Raw genomic sequence first — 16,641 nt, 5'->3', positions numbered from 1 at the left:
TGATGTCCATAAGAGTAAATTGTGGATTACATAACTTCAGTTACTGAGAGTATCACAGGAGATAGCAGAGCCTATGATAAAGGTTACAACTGCAGTCCCCAGCACATGGGAGAAGGAAAAGAGCTGGAAAAACACAGTTGCATACTCACAGATTGAATCTACAGAATATGAAAATAACTGAAAGACATGGTATCCCTCACTATTTTTATAGTGATTATAGAATACAACTTTTATCATCTCTCTTAACTATATGTCATGTCAACAGTTCATATTACTTCCCAAATTATTTTTGTGAAAATTATTAATACTGGGAATAGAGAATTATGAAACTGCTACAACAAAAAGTTATTTATACTACCAGAATTAATTTAAACTACTCTGCATCAGTTGGCGTGACCTTTTCATTTTGGGGCTTTGACTCATCCTGCAACCCACACATAGGGTTTCGCAAGTTGAGCTAAAACTGTCTTATAAATTGAAAACCCACTTATGGAGTAATGGAGGACTTAGGCAACAGAAAAAAAATATCTCGGTGACATGGTGGGCTGATACTTCTACTCCTACACAGCCTAATTAAGGATGTTAAGTTAAAGGTGGCAGCTATCTGACCTCTTGTGATCTGGTGATAAATAACCCAGAAACTACTCGCTCTATTTTGAGAACTATAACCTTATACTTTCCAGTCAATTAATTTTGCAACTAGAAGAAAGCCATGTTCCATCTTAGAGACCCCAACCTTTACCCAATGCTGAAAGCTTCTCTTTCCTGATAGAGCAAAGTTTTAGAACAGACGTGTAACTATTTACATCTTTAGTATTGAACAAACTACACAGTACACAGATGATTTCCACAGATTTTCCTCAGCATGCTACAGGATTGCTTGATTCCAGTCAGCTGACCCCCTTCCCACAGTACACTCTGTGGTTCCATCTCAAAGCAGGGGCAACCACAGGTTAAGCTATAAATCCATAAGAGGTTTTACAAGACTGTTTGTTATTAGTACTACACTGTGGCTATCTTAGCCTCATATCTGGAAGGAAAAAAAACCCCTGACTAACCTAAGACTCCCCAGGCATTTTGCCCAGACAACTCACCCGCATAAGTGGCAGCAGACTGCTGCAAGGATTGAAGCTGGCCACGACTACAGCCATATTTCTTGGTCATATCGTTTAAGGGAACCTCGCTGATTAAATCCAGAAGGGCAAGACTGGTGAAAAACCTGTTGAAGAAGCACATGTAGAAATAAAATTGTCATCCAGGACACATTACTGTACATGGCAATATGCACCATGATAGCATAGGACAGAAGAGCACACAAAAGAAACAGAGAAGATGGCTTCCAAAAACAACAGCACAAACATCTTGTGCCAGCAACGTTCTCAGACCAGAGCAAACCAGGTCCAGGTTCTCCAAGCTATCAGCTCACTCAGAAAGAGAGCCAGTTCCTGAAAATAGACACAGAGCCTGTCCATCACAAATGTTATAGCCTCTAGTATTTGCACATTGACACCCACATTCTATGGCTACCTTTTGTGGATGGCCATTTGTCTGTGCTGTTTCTCTGTTTTAGCTATGATTTTGCCTCTTACAGAACGAGCTAGAAAGCTTTCTTCAATCCCCACCAGCTCAGCCACACGTTTCATTGAGGCAGGAAGCTTCTCCCATAAGCAGAAAAACTGGTACCAATCAATTGTGGTCCACTCCTCATACACTGGGGTGACCTAAAAAAAATAAAAAATCTATTTCAGAGAAACAAACAGAACAGAGCTCTGGGTAAACAAAAATAAAACCTAGGGAAAGCGGTTAGAGCATCCTACACACTAAGTAGAGGCACTGAGTCATAACCACGTACGATAAAGAAAGTAAAACCTCTTCTAACCTAATTTTTTAATATTTGTACCGATGAGATCTGACTCATATGGGTACTCTAACAATTAAATAGTTTGGAATCTTCGTCAGATTACTCCCTAAATCCAAGACACTAAAAAATTTTCAATCTCTATCTTCATTCTCCTTTAACAAAACAATGCTTTATTCTTTTTTTAATAAAATTTACAAATATCTGTCAACCTCTTAAAACCACTAGTAACCACACTAACCACCACCACAGCATCTGGTAAAGCAGGAAGGACAAAGATTTTGTCAAAACTTCCTGAAGCTTTCATTTACCTGGAGTACAAGAAACGTCAATTTTATTAACAACTAACAAAAAATCCATCCAGGCCATTCACACACTTTTAGACGTAAAACCAATTCTGTTAACGTTCAGCCAGCACAGAGTAAGTCTCAGTATGAGGAGATAAAATTTATTCACATCCATATCAGTATAAAGCAAGATTAATTATTTTGAAAGAACTAACAGTTCTTGGGGAACATTTAACATGATACAGAACACCAGATGCCTATATAATTGCAAATCATCCATGTCCCTACATCTACTGAGATGAATAAGAGTTATTAAAGTGGGGGATTGTCTTTTTTTGTTTACTGGGCTTTTGTTGTGGGGTTTTTTTTCCTTTAAAGAAAACTCTTTTCCCAGTCTGGCAAATACTTATCTGATTTTAACCAACTTTCCTAAAACATAAGGTCTTGGAATTCAGTTTCATATTTGCACAAGTAAAAGAGAGTTAAAAGCATTACAGCAGACAAACTCCCTGTAGTCCATGAGGAATACATGAAGATCAAGTCTTAAAAAAATTTAAAAAGTCACCAAAATAAAAGAAACCTTTGCCCTTGAAAACGAACAGCCTTGCAAGAAAGTGTTTTAGGGAAGCTTAACAGAAGAGAATCTCAAGAACAGGGTATTCAGTTTAAAATAACATTAGACAAGCTGCTGCAATTAAAAAGTACAGCATAAAAATATATTGCCATCACTGCCTCTACCCCAGGACATGACCAAATTTCTTCCTTTTTTTTCTGTTTTGGAGATGCAAACAGGGAAAAAATTCACTGGTGCATAACACAAAGGAGTTCATTTTGCCTAATAGAAATAGAACAAAATATAATGTGATCCTCTAAAACAGAGATATGGGTACACATGGGGCACAAGTAGAAAAAAAAAATCTGTCAGTATCAGCCCATAACTAGGATGAACACAGCAAGCAGAGGTAGGTACCCTCAGTCTCTTGCCTCCCCCATCCCCTACCTCAACAATTTCTGTAATTGCAAGCACATTCTTCTTGAAGTGAATATTTTTTTTCAGACAAGATACCCAAATTTTGACTTTGATTTGTCATTCTGATAAAGAGAATACACTTTACACTTAAGAAGGCTGAAGACAACTGTCAAATTTAGGATGATGGTGGGCCTCTGGCAGCCACAAATCCTATGTTGTTCACTGCAGCTCCATCTGGTTTCCTCACTGATCTTCACAGGTTTGTGGCTTCCTCTCCAAAGGTCTTAAATAGCATTGCTTAGCTTTTCAAGTGTTCATGCTCATAAATCTTGACACACTTTGGACACTTTCCCCTCACAAGATTTATCACACTCCTTCCTTTAGCCCTGGCAGCATCACCAGGCAAGTAAATTAAATCAGAGATGAATTTCACTGTTACTGAACTGAAGAAAGGCCCACCCAGTAGGCTTCACCCTACTGAAGAAAGTAGTGTAGCTCTCTGAGGCTTTTTGCAGGAAAAATAGATACTAAAACCCCAAAAATTTTCTGAGCCTCCAAAACTAATATGAGATTAAGCTTGCTGATGCCAAACACAGAATGAAACCAATTTGTTTCATCAACTTCAAGTGTCTTGGAAAAATTACCATTATCTTAGGTTTAAAACTTATGAAGTTCTGAAATCTTACAAAGTCAGGAGTGACAACAATGGGCTTAGATGGCACGCAGCACCTGCCTACAAAATAGACACTATGGGAACAAACTAGTTCTGAAGAACATTCTATTTAGAAACTTTTCTTCATGAAAGATAAGCTAAGCAAAGCACACACAAAGAAAACCCAACTATGTTCATAGAGCCTTCAAGAACTCTGCATTGTGCTGTCTCTCCTTTCCTTAGTTCTGGCAGTACAAAATACAAGACACAGAACAAGGAACCTACCAAATAGACAATATGCAGATCATTCTCCAGAACAAAGCTTTTCATAGCTCGCTGCAGGTCAGCAAAGATTTCCATGGCTTCAGTTGGTGAAAGAGAAGAGGAAAGAGTAGCTGAGCCAAGATGTGTTGGGTGATAAACCTTTGCTGTTTTAAAAAAAAGGAATCACATAGAAAAACATTTAAGTGCAAGTTTATATATCATTTTCAGAGATACCAACTCTACTAACTTTTTCCAACTGTTTTTTTTTCAAAAAATAGTGTATTTCTCCATTCTGAAGACAGAAAAATGGAAATAATAAAAGGTTTAACTAGCCTTTTTCAGAGGCCAGATCCCAAGCTCAGATCCCTCTAACTACTCAGACTAACAGTTGTAATAGCTATTTGAACAAAAACCGTTGGAGTCCCATCTGCCATCCTGCCTAGAAGTTACCATTTTGACTATTTCTTTCTTAGGAATGCTAAATATCTCCTATTATCTTTTCTTTAAAGAGTTACAAATTAACCTGTAATGGGGATTCTTACTACTACTGTAAGTCTCATCCTTAGCCATTTTAAGAAAATAGCCAAAATCAGGGAAAAGTGCAATCATGTACACCAAGCAGTTCTAGAAAAGACCTGCACTCTCTTAGGTTCTTCTCCAGAAAGACAAAAATCCTAGTTTACAGTAAATGTACACAAATCCTGCAGTTAAAGCATGCTTTGTTTAAAGATATTTTGGGAACTTGTAGACTAAGACGCATCAGTCTTAGAGGTGGTGTGCAGGTGATGTGCCTTCCAAGAAGACATGCATGCAAAATATGCTAAAGCAGGTACAAAAACACCAACTGGAAAGCTAAAAAAATCTTGATACACACAATTCTTTAAAATAAATAGAAAATGCACAGAAGTCCTTATTATAAAGTTACACTGAACATCTACCCAGCTGCAGAAGATTTACTGAATCAAAACTAACTGCAGTCACCGGGAAGAACACCAACGTTACCTTTCACATCATTGCCAGAGTCCAGAACCTGAATGAATTCATTTTCCAGCAACCATGCCACACAAGCCTCGATAGGTCCAGCCTGTGCTTTGTCTTGTTCTTTCTCATTTTCCCACTTGCTTTCTTTCAAGTTGGATGCAAGCAGAGTGCAAGAAGCATAGGTCTGCACATCATCTGGAGTGTTGGCCACTCCCCCCACTATGATCTGTTGAAGAAAACTACTTGTTCATGTTGCTAGAGACACAGTAGGATAGAACATCAGATTGGAGAATCAAAGAGGTTGATCCATCATCTAAGTTTTAAAGAGCCAGTACAAGAGGGGAATATAAGGCAAAGCAACAGCCAACCCTAAAGATTTTTCTTGGCAAGAACCCAGTCACTCTAGGTAGAAATAAGAGACTAATCTATGGGAAAGAATTAATTATAAAATCTTATTTTGAAAGTGGACATCCACATTGCAGCAATTTAGATTTGAGACTAGCCCTAGGCGTTTTGCTTAGCCAACGCTGTGAAATATTTTTCATATGTTAGAACACAAGCTTCAATTTTCTGAAGACAAAAAGCAAACTAAGAAGGAGGAGTTCTCCTAAGGTTCTTCAGTATACTGACATTTTCTCTTAATAAATGTAAATGCTATCCCCCATTATTGTTTTCCTGATTGAGATTGATTTTTTTTCCCATTGGATTTTGGTTTGGTTTTGTTTTTCACACAACTGCTCTTTCCTTGTGTGCCATTTCCATGTGTGTGTCTTCCTCGAGATAAGCAAGGTGTTTAACTATAAACTTTCTTTCATGGTTTCAATGGATTTTTTCCATGTTACAAAGAAACAACACCTGAAGGAAACCCCCATCTTTTAGATAGATCTTATGTATAAAAATGCTTTGCTAAAAATGGTTTGCTAAAAATTCAAAATCTATGGAATCACAACCAAGTTCTAAGTTTCACAGCAGTTTTTGCAAGACAGTAGAAGTATAGCAAACAAACTATATTTAGAGAGTCCCGCATCTAATCTAGGTTCAAGTCCAAAAGCAACTTAGTAACCCTTGTTTGAGTGTGCAAGCAGAGAAACATTCCAGACAAGATGCTGAATACTGAAGGAAGCTGGCAGACCTAAATTATTTTCTTCTGAAGATGCTTGGGTTGGCAAGGGAGGAAACACATGAAAAAGAAAATGCACAGAAAACATTTGATGGTGTAAAAAAAGAAAGCTTTTTACAAGAGTGCAAGCACAGTTCTAATCCTCTCCCTGTGTCCTGTACCTCAAGTATTGCTCTTTTCATGCTAGAAGCAACACCTTCCCCTTCTCTTCTAAGCAAACAGCTGCAAACAGGCTTGAGAGATCCCTGAAGCAGAGCAGTTCCTTTTGATCTTTCTGAGGGCTTGCAAACCAAAATGCTCTCACCTATTGGAAAAGAAAAACAAAAAATACAAAAACATCAATGATCTTAGTACTGCATCTTAGCACTCTAATAGCTACACTCATTTCATCAAGGAGATATCATTGGAAGGGAAAACTGTAGTTATTTTCCGAAAAGCTGAGTAACAAAAGAAGAGAAAAACCTGTGCAACCTTGAACAGTGTATATGAATTGCTATTTAAGAACTCCACAGATGTGTAATACTTAAGAACTAAAAGCAGAGCAAGCTTCAAAGTTACATTAGGCTAGTGAGGGTCTTGCCAAATCAGCTAAGAGATTTCACAGCCTCTCTGTGCATCTGTTTTTCTGCTGAACCAGTCTTGCTTCTTGTTCTGGAATTGATTGGAATTATAATACACAGCGGCATCAATTTTTCTTCTTTGCTACATTTTTAAACTGACAAAATTCTCAAAAGAGGAAAACATAAAAGCTGCAAAGCACTTTGACATTTTGTGTTCATTCAATCATCTTCCAGTCTTGAAATAACACAGATACCAAACTAATTCAGAAATGCCAAATTATTAATCTAAGTAACTATACATTCTCTGAACTTTCATATATGCATATACATGCACACACACAAAATCTTAAGTATCCTGAATGGTTTCCACCGCAAGTACATCTAAATAAATCTTACCTTAAAATTCTCTATCAGACATTGTTAAGTTAATCTCTAACCACTGAAACTCTGTGAGAGACAAAAAAGGTCTGAGAGTCATGAAACAAAAGTGAAAATAATGGGTAAATTCCTTTAATGAGATCACAGTACAGCCTGTCCATGGAAAATACAGTGGTCACACACAGGAGACTTTTTCTACAAAGCTCTTATAGAGAAACTAGGTCCCTGGGAGACTCTAGCTAGTTAGCAGCTTTGCCAAATGGCACAGGATAAATGAATTAGGGGTAGGACACTTTTGTCTTTGACTAAGAAGATTGCATTAGATTTGGATTAGCTGTACAATAAATATCATGATAGGGTTATGATAACTTGTTAAGATTTAAATGCACATAGTCTGGACACAAGGTAATTTTGGTAGTAGGTATCTTAGCAAGATTCTAGGAGTGTTGTGATAAAACTGTAGTTGTGGTAATGCTAAAGTAATCAACAAATCCAGAGGTAATGAAAACACAACTGCACTTAAATTTAACGAACAGAATAAATAAATGCAGTGTAGGCGAGTAACAAAATACAACTTAAACATGTTTACACAAATGAATTACAGGATAAATACACACTCAGAGGATATGTCCTGGATTTTTTATCCTGCCAGGTGAAATCTTTGACATCTATTCACCACATACTTTTGACAGAGCCAAAGAGTACAGAAGATCAACTGCCTGTAAGAATTATTTTGCAAAAGCAAAGCTTATTTCGATTTTAGCAATTAAGAACATTCAGTCACTTTGTATTTGGGTTCTGATGTGACCTACAATTCCCTCCGAAAACTCTGACTCTTCAGAGTGGTAAATCTAACAGAAAATCTAACAGAAAATGGGTATCCCCTTGGCTCTATATTATCTGACAGTTATTCAAGACTTGGAGGATATGGAGGATACCCCTTCCCAAGGTGCCACTGAGAACTTAAAGCCAATAATTGCAATCTAGTAAACAATAAAAAAAAAAGGAACCGAGCTGTTCCAATATTCCTTATTGACCATTCCAGATGCAAGGTGAAGAGTAGGTTAGCATCAGATTAGACAAACACCAGAAGGCTCTGGCTACCCAGGCATAAAACTTCATTAAAAGGTCTATTATATTTCTAAGTTTTGTTCATCAATATGGAGCAGCTTTACCTATTTCTCCTCGGGGACATGAAAATTTTGATGAATGCAAAAGTAATCAAATTTCATTCTCCAAGATGATATTTTTAAATTTCCATCAAACCAAGAAAAAGAAACTAAAAGATCAAAACATAAGACAACCCAAAACTACAATGGTGGGAGAGGAGGAGGCATTCTACCCAACAGCAATTATCTTTTGTCTGTCAGCTGAATTTCATATCCACATAAGGTATTTTTTCCAGCTGAAGTTGCTGTCCTCCAGTCTCCCTACTCTGTGAAAGAGTAGCAGCTGGCAACACAGCTTTATGTTCTCATCCAAAAGACTCCGTGGAGTGGAAAAAAATGGTACATTCATGAAGCTTATCAGCATAAAATCAACTGCTTACTGTGCACAACACAGTCACATCAGAACTGTCAAAAAGGGTACTAATTATTGTAACTTCAAGGGGAAAAAGAAGAAACTTCAAGGAATAATGTCATTTTACACCTGCCAGCTACAGTCAAATGACAAAGTCTGGAAAATTTCAAAATACAGCATGCAGCTGCCCTTTTCTTTAACGCATAGGGATAGCTCACAGAGATATAGGTCGCAAAATGCTCTGTTGCTATGCTACTCTGGCAAAAATAGAAAGCTAAATGTAAGAACAGTCTGCTTACACAGGGTTCCAGCAAGCACCAATCAAACCATCAGTAGGGCAAATCCCACTTCCCGCATCTGTTGAACTTCTTATTTTCTACCATGTTTATACTCATATAATGCAATTTTTTTCAAACACCATCCATGAAGATAAATTTTCATTGCAAATTAAAATAACAGGCAGGATTATTTTGTTGAACATCTATCAGTGCCACTGTATGCAAGAAGAGGCCACGTTATCTATGAACTACTATTCATATTTCCCTGTCCTCTGCTGCATTGCTACTTTCAGGATCCATAAAATTCATGATCAAGTTTAGCAGAAGTTTAATAAATCTAAATTAGAATTTCAGACAACAGGAGTTTGTCAAATTATGACAGTAGACTTGGAATGTATTTCTTACATTTCAGGCCTGTCCAGTGAGAGTTTACTGTAAATTTTCTCACTGAAACTGTAAATATTTTAGTTAACTGACCACGGATCACAGAATTAAGGCAAAAGAACAACACAGCCTTAGAAGCTAACAAGAATTCAAAGGAGAAAACATTCTGTTCCTGAAGTAACTGACATGTAAATACCAAAGTCAGTCTCCTGGAGTGAAAAGAATCCCCTGGGAATTACAATTTTTACGCCATTAATACCAAACAAATTAATACCAAACAAATTCATCTTGATTAACTTAATCATACTGAATACCAAAGGAATTCATCATGATTAGTCACTAATTGCAAAGTACTGCCCTGGATTTAATCAGGTTAACACCATCCTCACAGAATGTTAATAAAGACTCTGCTTACCCTCTGTGTCTACTCCTTTCCTGCCAGCCCTTCCAGCCATCTGCTTGTAAGTGAGAATGTCCAGCAGTTTGCCTCCAAACACGGGGGTTCGTATAATTACTCGGCGCGCGGGTAAATTCACTCCAGATGAGAGCGTGGAGGTTGCTGCCAGGACTCTAATCAAGCCTTGGCGAAAGGCTCCTTCAATAATGTCCCGTTCATCAAAAGTAAGACCTGAGGAGACGTGGCTTTTAGTGAACCTTTTCATGGTGACACTGCATTTAAAAGCTAATAATATTACTGTCAAGCAAGAGGAAGAACAAACAAACTTAACCAACATTCACCATTCACTAGTATCACAACACTACCTTAGTCAACTTCTTTTGACCCATAGGTGAACCAAAATTTCATCATTAAGTATTTATTACTCAATTGACAGTAATACACTAGTTTTTCTAAGGTGCTTGCACACATGGTAGCAAGATGAACAGCTCCTAAATGCATATCTACAAGCACTGCAATTGAATACATAAATAAATAAATTAATTAAATAAAAACGAGAAAACAGCAGGGAACTAGGATTTATTCATCTACTGTCCTGACTCTGGACTCCTTCATTATTTCCATTATGGGTTACAGGTCTAGTATGTATCTTTCTACATTTCCTTCAGAGCTTCATGACAATTTTATTCTTGAGAAAGAAATCCAGATTCCATAAGCATTTGGAATTATTCCTCCTACCTAATCAATGCCATAGCTACTGTTGTCTCTCCCAGTCAGTCCCTTTTCTAAGTGAATCAACAGGCAACACTATTACCTACTTAAGTAAGAAATAAAATATCTAATCAGAAGTGTTCACAGCACATGCTCCTTTTATTTTTATTGCCATTATTATACTTCCTCTATTTACTCATTTATTTCAGTATCAAGCTGAGGGAAATTGCTCTGAAACACTCTGACAGCTTTAGGGACAACTTGAAAATGCTTGAGCTGCAAATCAGCTAATTTTTCAGGCATTTCACAAAAAAACCCAGTTAAGTTGTATTTTAAAACTTTCTGTTATCCAACACAAGGGATAGGTTTATCATAACAATCTGTGAATTAAAGTCTTCAGCCACAATAAAAGAATTTCAAGTTTACCTGTAACTGTGGGATTCTCAAAGCATATATAGTCATAAGCTACTAAAGGCTTCAAAAAGCAACTGCTAAATTGCCGGTACCTACAGTGAAAAGAACCCATATAACTTCACCATTACAGAATTCAAGACCGGGATATTCAGGAATACCTGCATGATGAAACGCCACTCCCCATGGCAAAGTACGCTGGAGCACAGAATCCAGACCTGAGACAGAACGCTTTAGCTGATCCAGAACCTCATCGATCCCTTCTCTGTCCACAGCAACTGGGACCAGGGTGGAGTTTTTCGCAGAACCTTGAGAAGGAAAATATTTTTATAGTTTCTACTAAAATTAATTTTCATTGAAGACCCATAGTGCATACCCATAGTCTTCTACAAACTACTTTTCTCTTACTCTCAGCTTGTTGCAAACTGTAGAACTCCCTGGCAATGATGTCTGCCAGCTTCTCACACCAGTTCTTGGATGGACAGAAAAGTAGGACTGAATGGCCACCACAAACAGTCTCATAACACAGGCTCACAACATGGTCTTCGTCTCCCTGAATTGAGACAAAATATTTTCAAGGCACTCTCAGATTGAATGACGTTTGTAAATGCTGTCATTCTGTGTCTCAGTAGGAATCTTCTACTTCAAGAAAGAGGGAGCAAACAAAGAAGATGGAGCACTGTTATCTTATTTTCTGTCTTGCTTTATGAAGTTCAAGCACTAGTATGATCCTATTTTTGAAGACAGTTCTAGACCTACCTATGAATAAATGTAACATTTTACATCTTGCTTTCATAAATCTGCTTCTGAATGAAGGCCACACAGTGCATAAAAAAATCACTGCAACCTCCATGTCACGGCTAACAGCAGTGGCGAAGAACTAGGAAGAGCCCCGAGGGAAAACTCCTCTACAGTAACTAGGGAAGACTTGTCAACTAGGATGTCTGAACTAAAAGCATGAGATGTAGTAGTCTAAGCATCCCCAATAAGATGCACTCAGCAAGCACTGCTGACCAAAAACTGCAAGTGTTCAGAGCACAGTGGAAGGCTTTTATTGATACTTACATAGATGTCCCTTCAAAACCCTTATGTTTACAGTTTGCTTTTTTAGTTTTAAGATCTTAAGAGAGTCCCTGCAACTGATCTGTTTTACTTGGCTAAGACAGATTCCCTTCTAGCAAGCAGGCCAAAGGAGTAAGAGAAAAATGTAGGCATACAGGAAGAAATAAAAAGCACTAAAATGCAAATGAAAACAGGGGAACAATGTCAGAAACTGCATATACACATCAAAAGCTCAGTAAGGATTCTGCCAAATTCAGCTGCAGCGGTGAGGTCATCAAGTTCCCTTTCCTGGTCCAGTTTGAGGTACAAAAGTCTGAAGGTTCAGTGACAGGTTTCAAGCCCAGGATCACCTGGTTTTATAAAATAAGCCAACTCCTTCAAACTGTTGAGTCATAAGCCTCATTTAGATCTTTCTCCCGCTTAATTTAGTAACTATCCACAGCAACTATTTCAAAAAAATCCAGAAAAGGAGATGTAACATCACCTTCTCAATATGACCACACAAAAGCAAGCTTCCAGATATTCATGTCACAAACGTTTCCTTTTGTCTCTGGGACTCTTTTTCTTTACTGTGTCACCATGCTACTGACATGATAACATTTGTGCACAAGGAGATCTGAGTGTAAAACATTTCAAAATATTGCTGGAATTCAGCCCATACTGTCCAACTACTACACTAGTATTTACACAGAGCAGTTCAAAGGAACAGAGATAATATTCACCCTTCAGAGACTCCACAGAAAAGGAACCTACAAGTAGGAAGCACAAATTTTCCATTTCTACCCATTTTGTTCTTCAAAATCCTTACAGTATTATGTTACCCTTAACTTTCCATATCCTTTTCAAGTGTGTAAAAGGACTAAATACTGAAAACAGATTCAGAAGAATCAGGATGGACATCTGCCTTCTAATCATTGACAAAATTAGATCATTTAGCAGTTTAACACAAGGAGGTTCAATATCAGATTTTAATGCAAACATATTATCCCAGTGTTGAATGCAAATTCCTTGGCCTAAACAGGGAATACTTACCTGCATTCATGAAAGTAGACTCCCAGACACAAGATAGGGTGGTGGGTAAGGCAAGAATCAAACTCTTTACACCTGTCAAGTGCTCAGAAACTGCAAAGTCAACCTTGTCTTCAAGTCAGATTGAAGAAACTTCAAGACCTTCATGAGGGGGTATGGGTTGGGGTTTTTTTTGTTTAAGTCAGTAGAAGACAGAAAGAACAGTTTTGTTCTAAGTTGGAGCATGTAATCTATGAAGTAAACAATGAAGTCAGGAATGTCATCTATTTAAAAAGAAATTAAAAACATACCAAGAGCTGTCTTTTTAACTTTAGTATTACAAAAGGTGTCATCCCAAAGCCACTGCTCAGAGTTTTGTTACCTTCAGTTGAAGTTTGGGCTGGAATTCTCGCAATAAATTCATGGAGGAGTCATATATGTTGCTGCCAATTTTCACCCACTCCTTGAGGGGCACAGGGCGAAAATCTGTACAGTATAGCTCTGCATCTAACCACGAGGCTAGGAGTCCTAAATTAGGGAGAGTAGCACTCATGCCTACTATCTGTATCCCACCAAAACCAGGACTGGTCGTCTTCACCTCTCTGGAAGTGGTTAAAAGAAAATGAAAGTTAGTTACAACACTTGCTACTGTTCTGGAAAACAGAATTCAGAAAAACTAACTCAATCTACTTCCTTCCAGACTCTAAAATGCAAAGCTACTTTTTTTAACTTTTTGACAAAGAAACAAGCCATACTCTACTCTTAGCAAACACAATGTCATGTTATGCATTAATAAGAAGATAATTCAACTTTTTATCATTTTGAACCTAAACCTCAACCTTCTTTAGGTAACAACAGATATAAATGACTGCTTATTTGGAGAAACTGAAAACAAATACATAAATCAACCAGTTCCTTGACACTAACAAAAACATGGAAATAAAGGAATAGCTTAATCTCCACTGCAATCTTCTAAGTTTAAATGCCTTAATTAAAACACTTCTATTTGTTTCCATTTCAGCACAAACAACACTAAACTAAGGTCTTCCTAGATCTGGGAACCAAAGCCCTAAATTCAGCAAAAAAGCAAGTAGCTTCAGCTCTTAAAGTGCCGAATAGCAGCTTCCATTAAAGGCAGTGAGAAGTAATGGACTCCTAACAGGCCAAAAAACACAAACTGTTAATTTAGATATCCAAACATAGATTTTAATTCAGGCTTTTACATCCACACAAAAGTTTTGGAGTTTTTTTAATGCTCCTATGCTTATGTTTGAAAACTACTCATTTGCATTGCACTGAGCCATAAATTAAGACTTTAAAAAATAAAAGGTCTGGCAAATCAATATGAGCTCAGAAACAGACAATCTTTTTAGAAGACCTCACCTTCAGGGGTCGGTTGTAACACCTGGCAAAGAAACAAGATAACCCAGAAGCTATAGCATAAAAAACCAGTCACTGATGAGAGAGAAATAAAGAAGATGGGGAGAGGTAGACTCTCTAATCCAAGCCCTTCAAGCATTTGCTAGTACAGCTTGGCCATCAAGGTTGCAGATTTTTGCCCCTACAGCAACGTGAGACCCTTTTTTTTCCTAAACAACTTTTGACCTTCAAGGATCAAAAAAGTTCCAGCTCCACAACACACTGTTTGACTGAGGAGGAGAAAAATATGCTACAGAATTTTAGCTGGGTCTGCAAAAGCCTTGCAGATTAAGAAGGTTACACCTTCTTCCTTCATTTGCCTTTGTTTGTGTTTGGGCACTATGGAACTGCTGGACAGTTTGCTGTGGCCTCTAAAGCTCTTCTGAAACATTTAATCTGTTCCCCAGTGTCCAATCAGTTGTGCTAAAGGCAAGAAAACATGCAATAACTAGGCTATCACATGTTATAAGCAAAACCAGAGCTTGCCCTGAGCAGTGCTAACTAAGCAGACTACTGGCATATCCTCTTAAGCTTTCTGACCAATTCACCATGTACAAGCTAACAACATGCCCACTCTTCCACAATACCTGAACATTTCTGAAGGATAAATACTCCATTCCATGAAACACTGAAAAAATCTGCTAGCAAAACTGTTCTAAAAAAATCCAAAGTTTTTTAAAAAAAAACTTAAATAGGCTAAAGAAGTAAATGAAAGCTTCAGCCTTGTTTCTCTTCCTGAGAGAATAAATCCCATGGTAGCACACAAATTGAAAATCACGAGGAAAAGAGGTTTTGACTACAATGGCAGGCCCCTGAGAGGTAGTATGATGAGATCTTAATAACCAAAATAGTCTAGGTCATCACTCTCGTAAAAACCCTGGAGCTAACCCAAATTTCCAATCACCCAGAGAACAAAATATTTAGAGTCATCCATAATTTAGCATTAAAAGACAAACATCCTGGTCTACCCACCGTTTTGCTACCTTCTCTGTAACATATCTAACTTTGGTCAGGAGAAGTTCCAGCAGATATCCTCGATGAGAGTCTCCCAGCATGTGCAACTCGTCCACAACCACCACTCCTGATAAAGAAAAGCACTCACGTTATATTTGACCAACCTCCACACTAAGAACAGATAGCCCTAATCCTTTCACATTCCACATAAACTGAAATTTATATTCACAAATCCAGCTATGCTTACCAACACCACTACAGCTTCCTTCTGTCACTGAGACAAATCATGACCAATGTCATGACATTTCACACACACCCCCAACCACACACATGCACACAATCAGCTTTTAAAAAAGAAAAATGAATAGGTTGCTAGTCTAGCCACCACACAAAACAGTATTGCAGTATCTGTACTGCAACTTCTCTACAAGTAAAAACCCCCAGGCTTCAGATTATCTGGAAAGGAAAATTCCAGAACCGAAATGAGCAAGTCAAAAGCTTTGCTGACATCACTGTCTTAGTTAAAAATATTATTTCTTACTAATACAGTAATGTCAGAAAAAAACCCAGGAGCAGATGTAATTAAACTGGCATAGTCTGCTTCCTATTATATTGTCTTTCATTAACCAAACCTGAATGAGCCCTACTATCTAGCTTTGGCTTTGTAATGAAAAAATACTCTTACGTGACAGCTTTGTTGTCATCCTACCTCTTGCAAATGACTTTTTAATCTATTAACCGCCTCCATCAAATTTTTAAGATGTGTAAAATATCTAAAAGCATAATGTCTAAAAAGCTTTCTGAATATTAGCAGCTGGAGGCAACAGACCAGACTATGGTCTGCCCTGAGGAGAAAACAAAGAGGCACTACAGCTAAGGCACCCAGTGCCCCTTCTGCACACATTCCAGCAGCGGTATGTACCATTTCTGGCCAGCTGACAGGGTCCCAGGATTCCATCCAGGATGGAATTGGATAAAGGAAGGTTAAACAAAAAAAGCAGGGCACAGAGGACGCTACGCTTCATTAGTTCTGCTGCTGTGAATTTTTCTTTCCTCTTTGGTGTAGCTATGTAATATCTTTCTGGTATAAAATAGCAGGAGCTTAAGGGCAAATGTGACCTTATATTATCTGTTTCAATGCTGCTTTTCCTTCTTATTTTTTTTCTCTCCTTCCTACATATGTTCCTTTTCTCTCCGTCTGTTTTCTCCCTCCTTCTCTTTCAAGCCACTTAAGTTAGAAAAGAGTGCTGCACTACTTCATCAGCCTCTTTTACAAACTCCCACCCATCCAGCTCCCCTGTCTTCCCGCACTTCCTCTATTCAGTGTACACTTGCAAAAAGTGGTAATTCATTGGTCACCAAATATGCATTTATTCAGCTACCAGAAAAAGCTTATTCCTGCTTCCCCATACAACAATCTGTCTGA

The 16,641-nt window shown here is 37.9% G+C and overlaps 1 protein-coding gene across 4 annotated transcripts in view; it reads right to left on the bottom strand.

Annotated features, from left to right (window-relative positions):
• POLQ (DNA polymerase theta) overlaps positions 1-16,641 on the bottom strand; it is a 51,147-nt gene that overhangs the window by 26,435 nt on the left and 8,071 nt on the right. For 3 of the 4 annotated variants that reach the window (XM_032678928.1, XM_032678930.1, XM_032678929.1), the window contains exons 5-14: positions 15,234-15,342; positions 13,225-13,444; positions 11,181-11,325; positions 10,934-11,080; positions 9,669-9,881; positions 6,294-6,436; positions 5,034-5,238; positions 4,053-4,195; positions 1,528-1,721; positions 1,095-1,219 (exon numbers count right to left, since the gene is read on the bottom strand). In XM_032678928.1, the coding sequence (XP_032534819.1) occupies positions 1,095-1,219; positions 1,528-1,721; positions 4,053-4,195; positions 5,034-5,238; positions 6,294-6,436; positions 9,669-9,881; positions 10,934-11,080; positions 11,181-11,325; positions 13,225-13,444; positions 15,234-15,342 (1,644 nt within the window). Of the gene's footprint in view, positions 1-1,094; positions 1,220-1,527; positions 1,722-4,052; positions 4,196-5,033; positions 5,239-6,293; positions 6,437-9,668; positions 9,882-10,388; positions 10,456-10,933; positions 11,081-11,180; positions 11,326-13,224; positions 13,445-15,233; positions 15,343-16,641 lie in introns of those variants that run through there. The other variant, XM_032678931.1, reaches the window with a different exon arrangement.

Source organism: Chiroxiphia lanceolata, chromosome 2 (genome assembly GCF_009829145.1).
Source record: "Chiroxiphia lanceolata isolate bChiLan1 chromosome 2, bChiLan1.pri, whole genome shotgun sequence".
Lineage (NCBI taxonomy): Eukaryota > Metazoa > Chordata > Aves > Passeriformes > Pipridae > Chiroxiphia > Chiroxiphia lanceolata.
The sequence above is the reverse complement of the archived record's forward strand: the minus strand, read 5'-3'. Positions and strand labels throughout refer to the sequence as shown.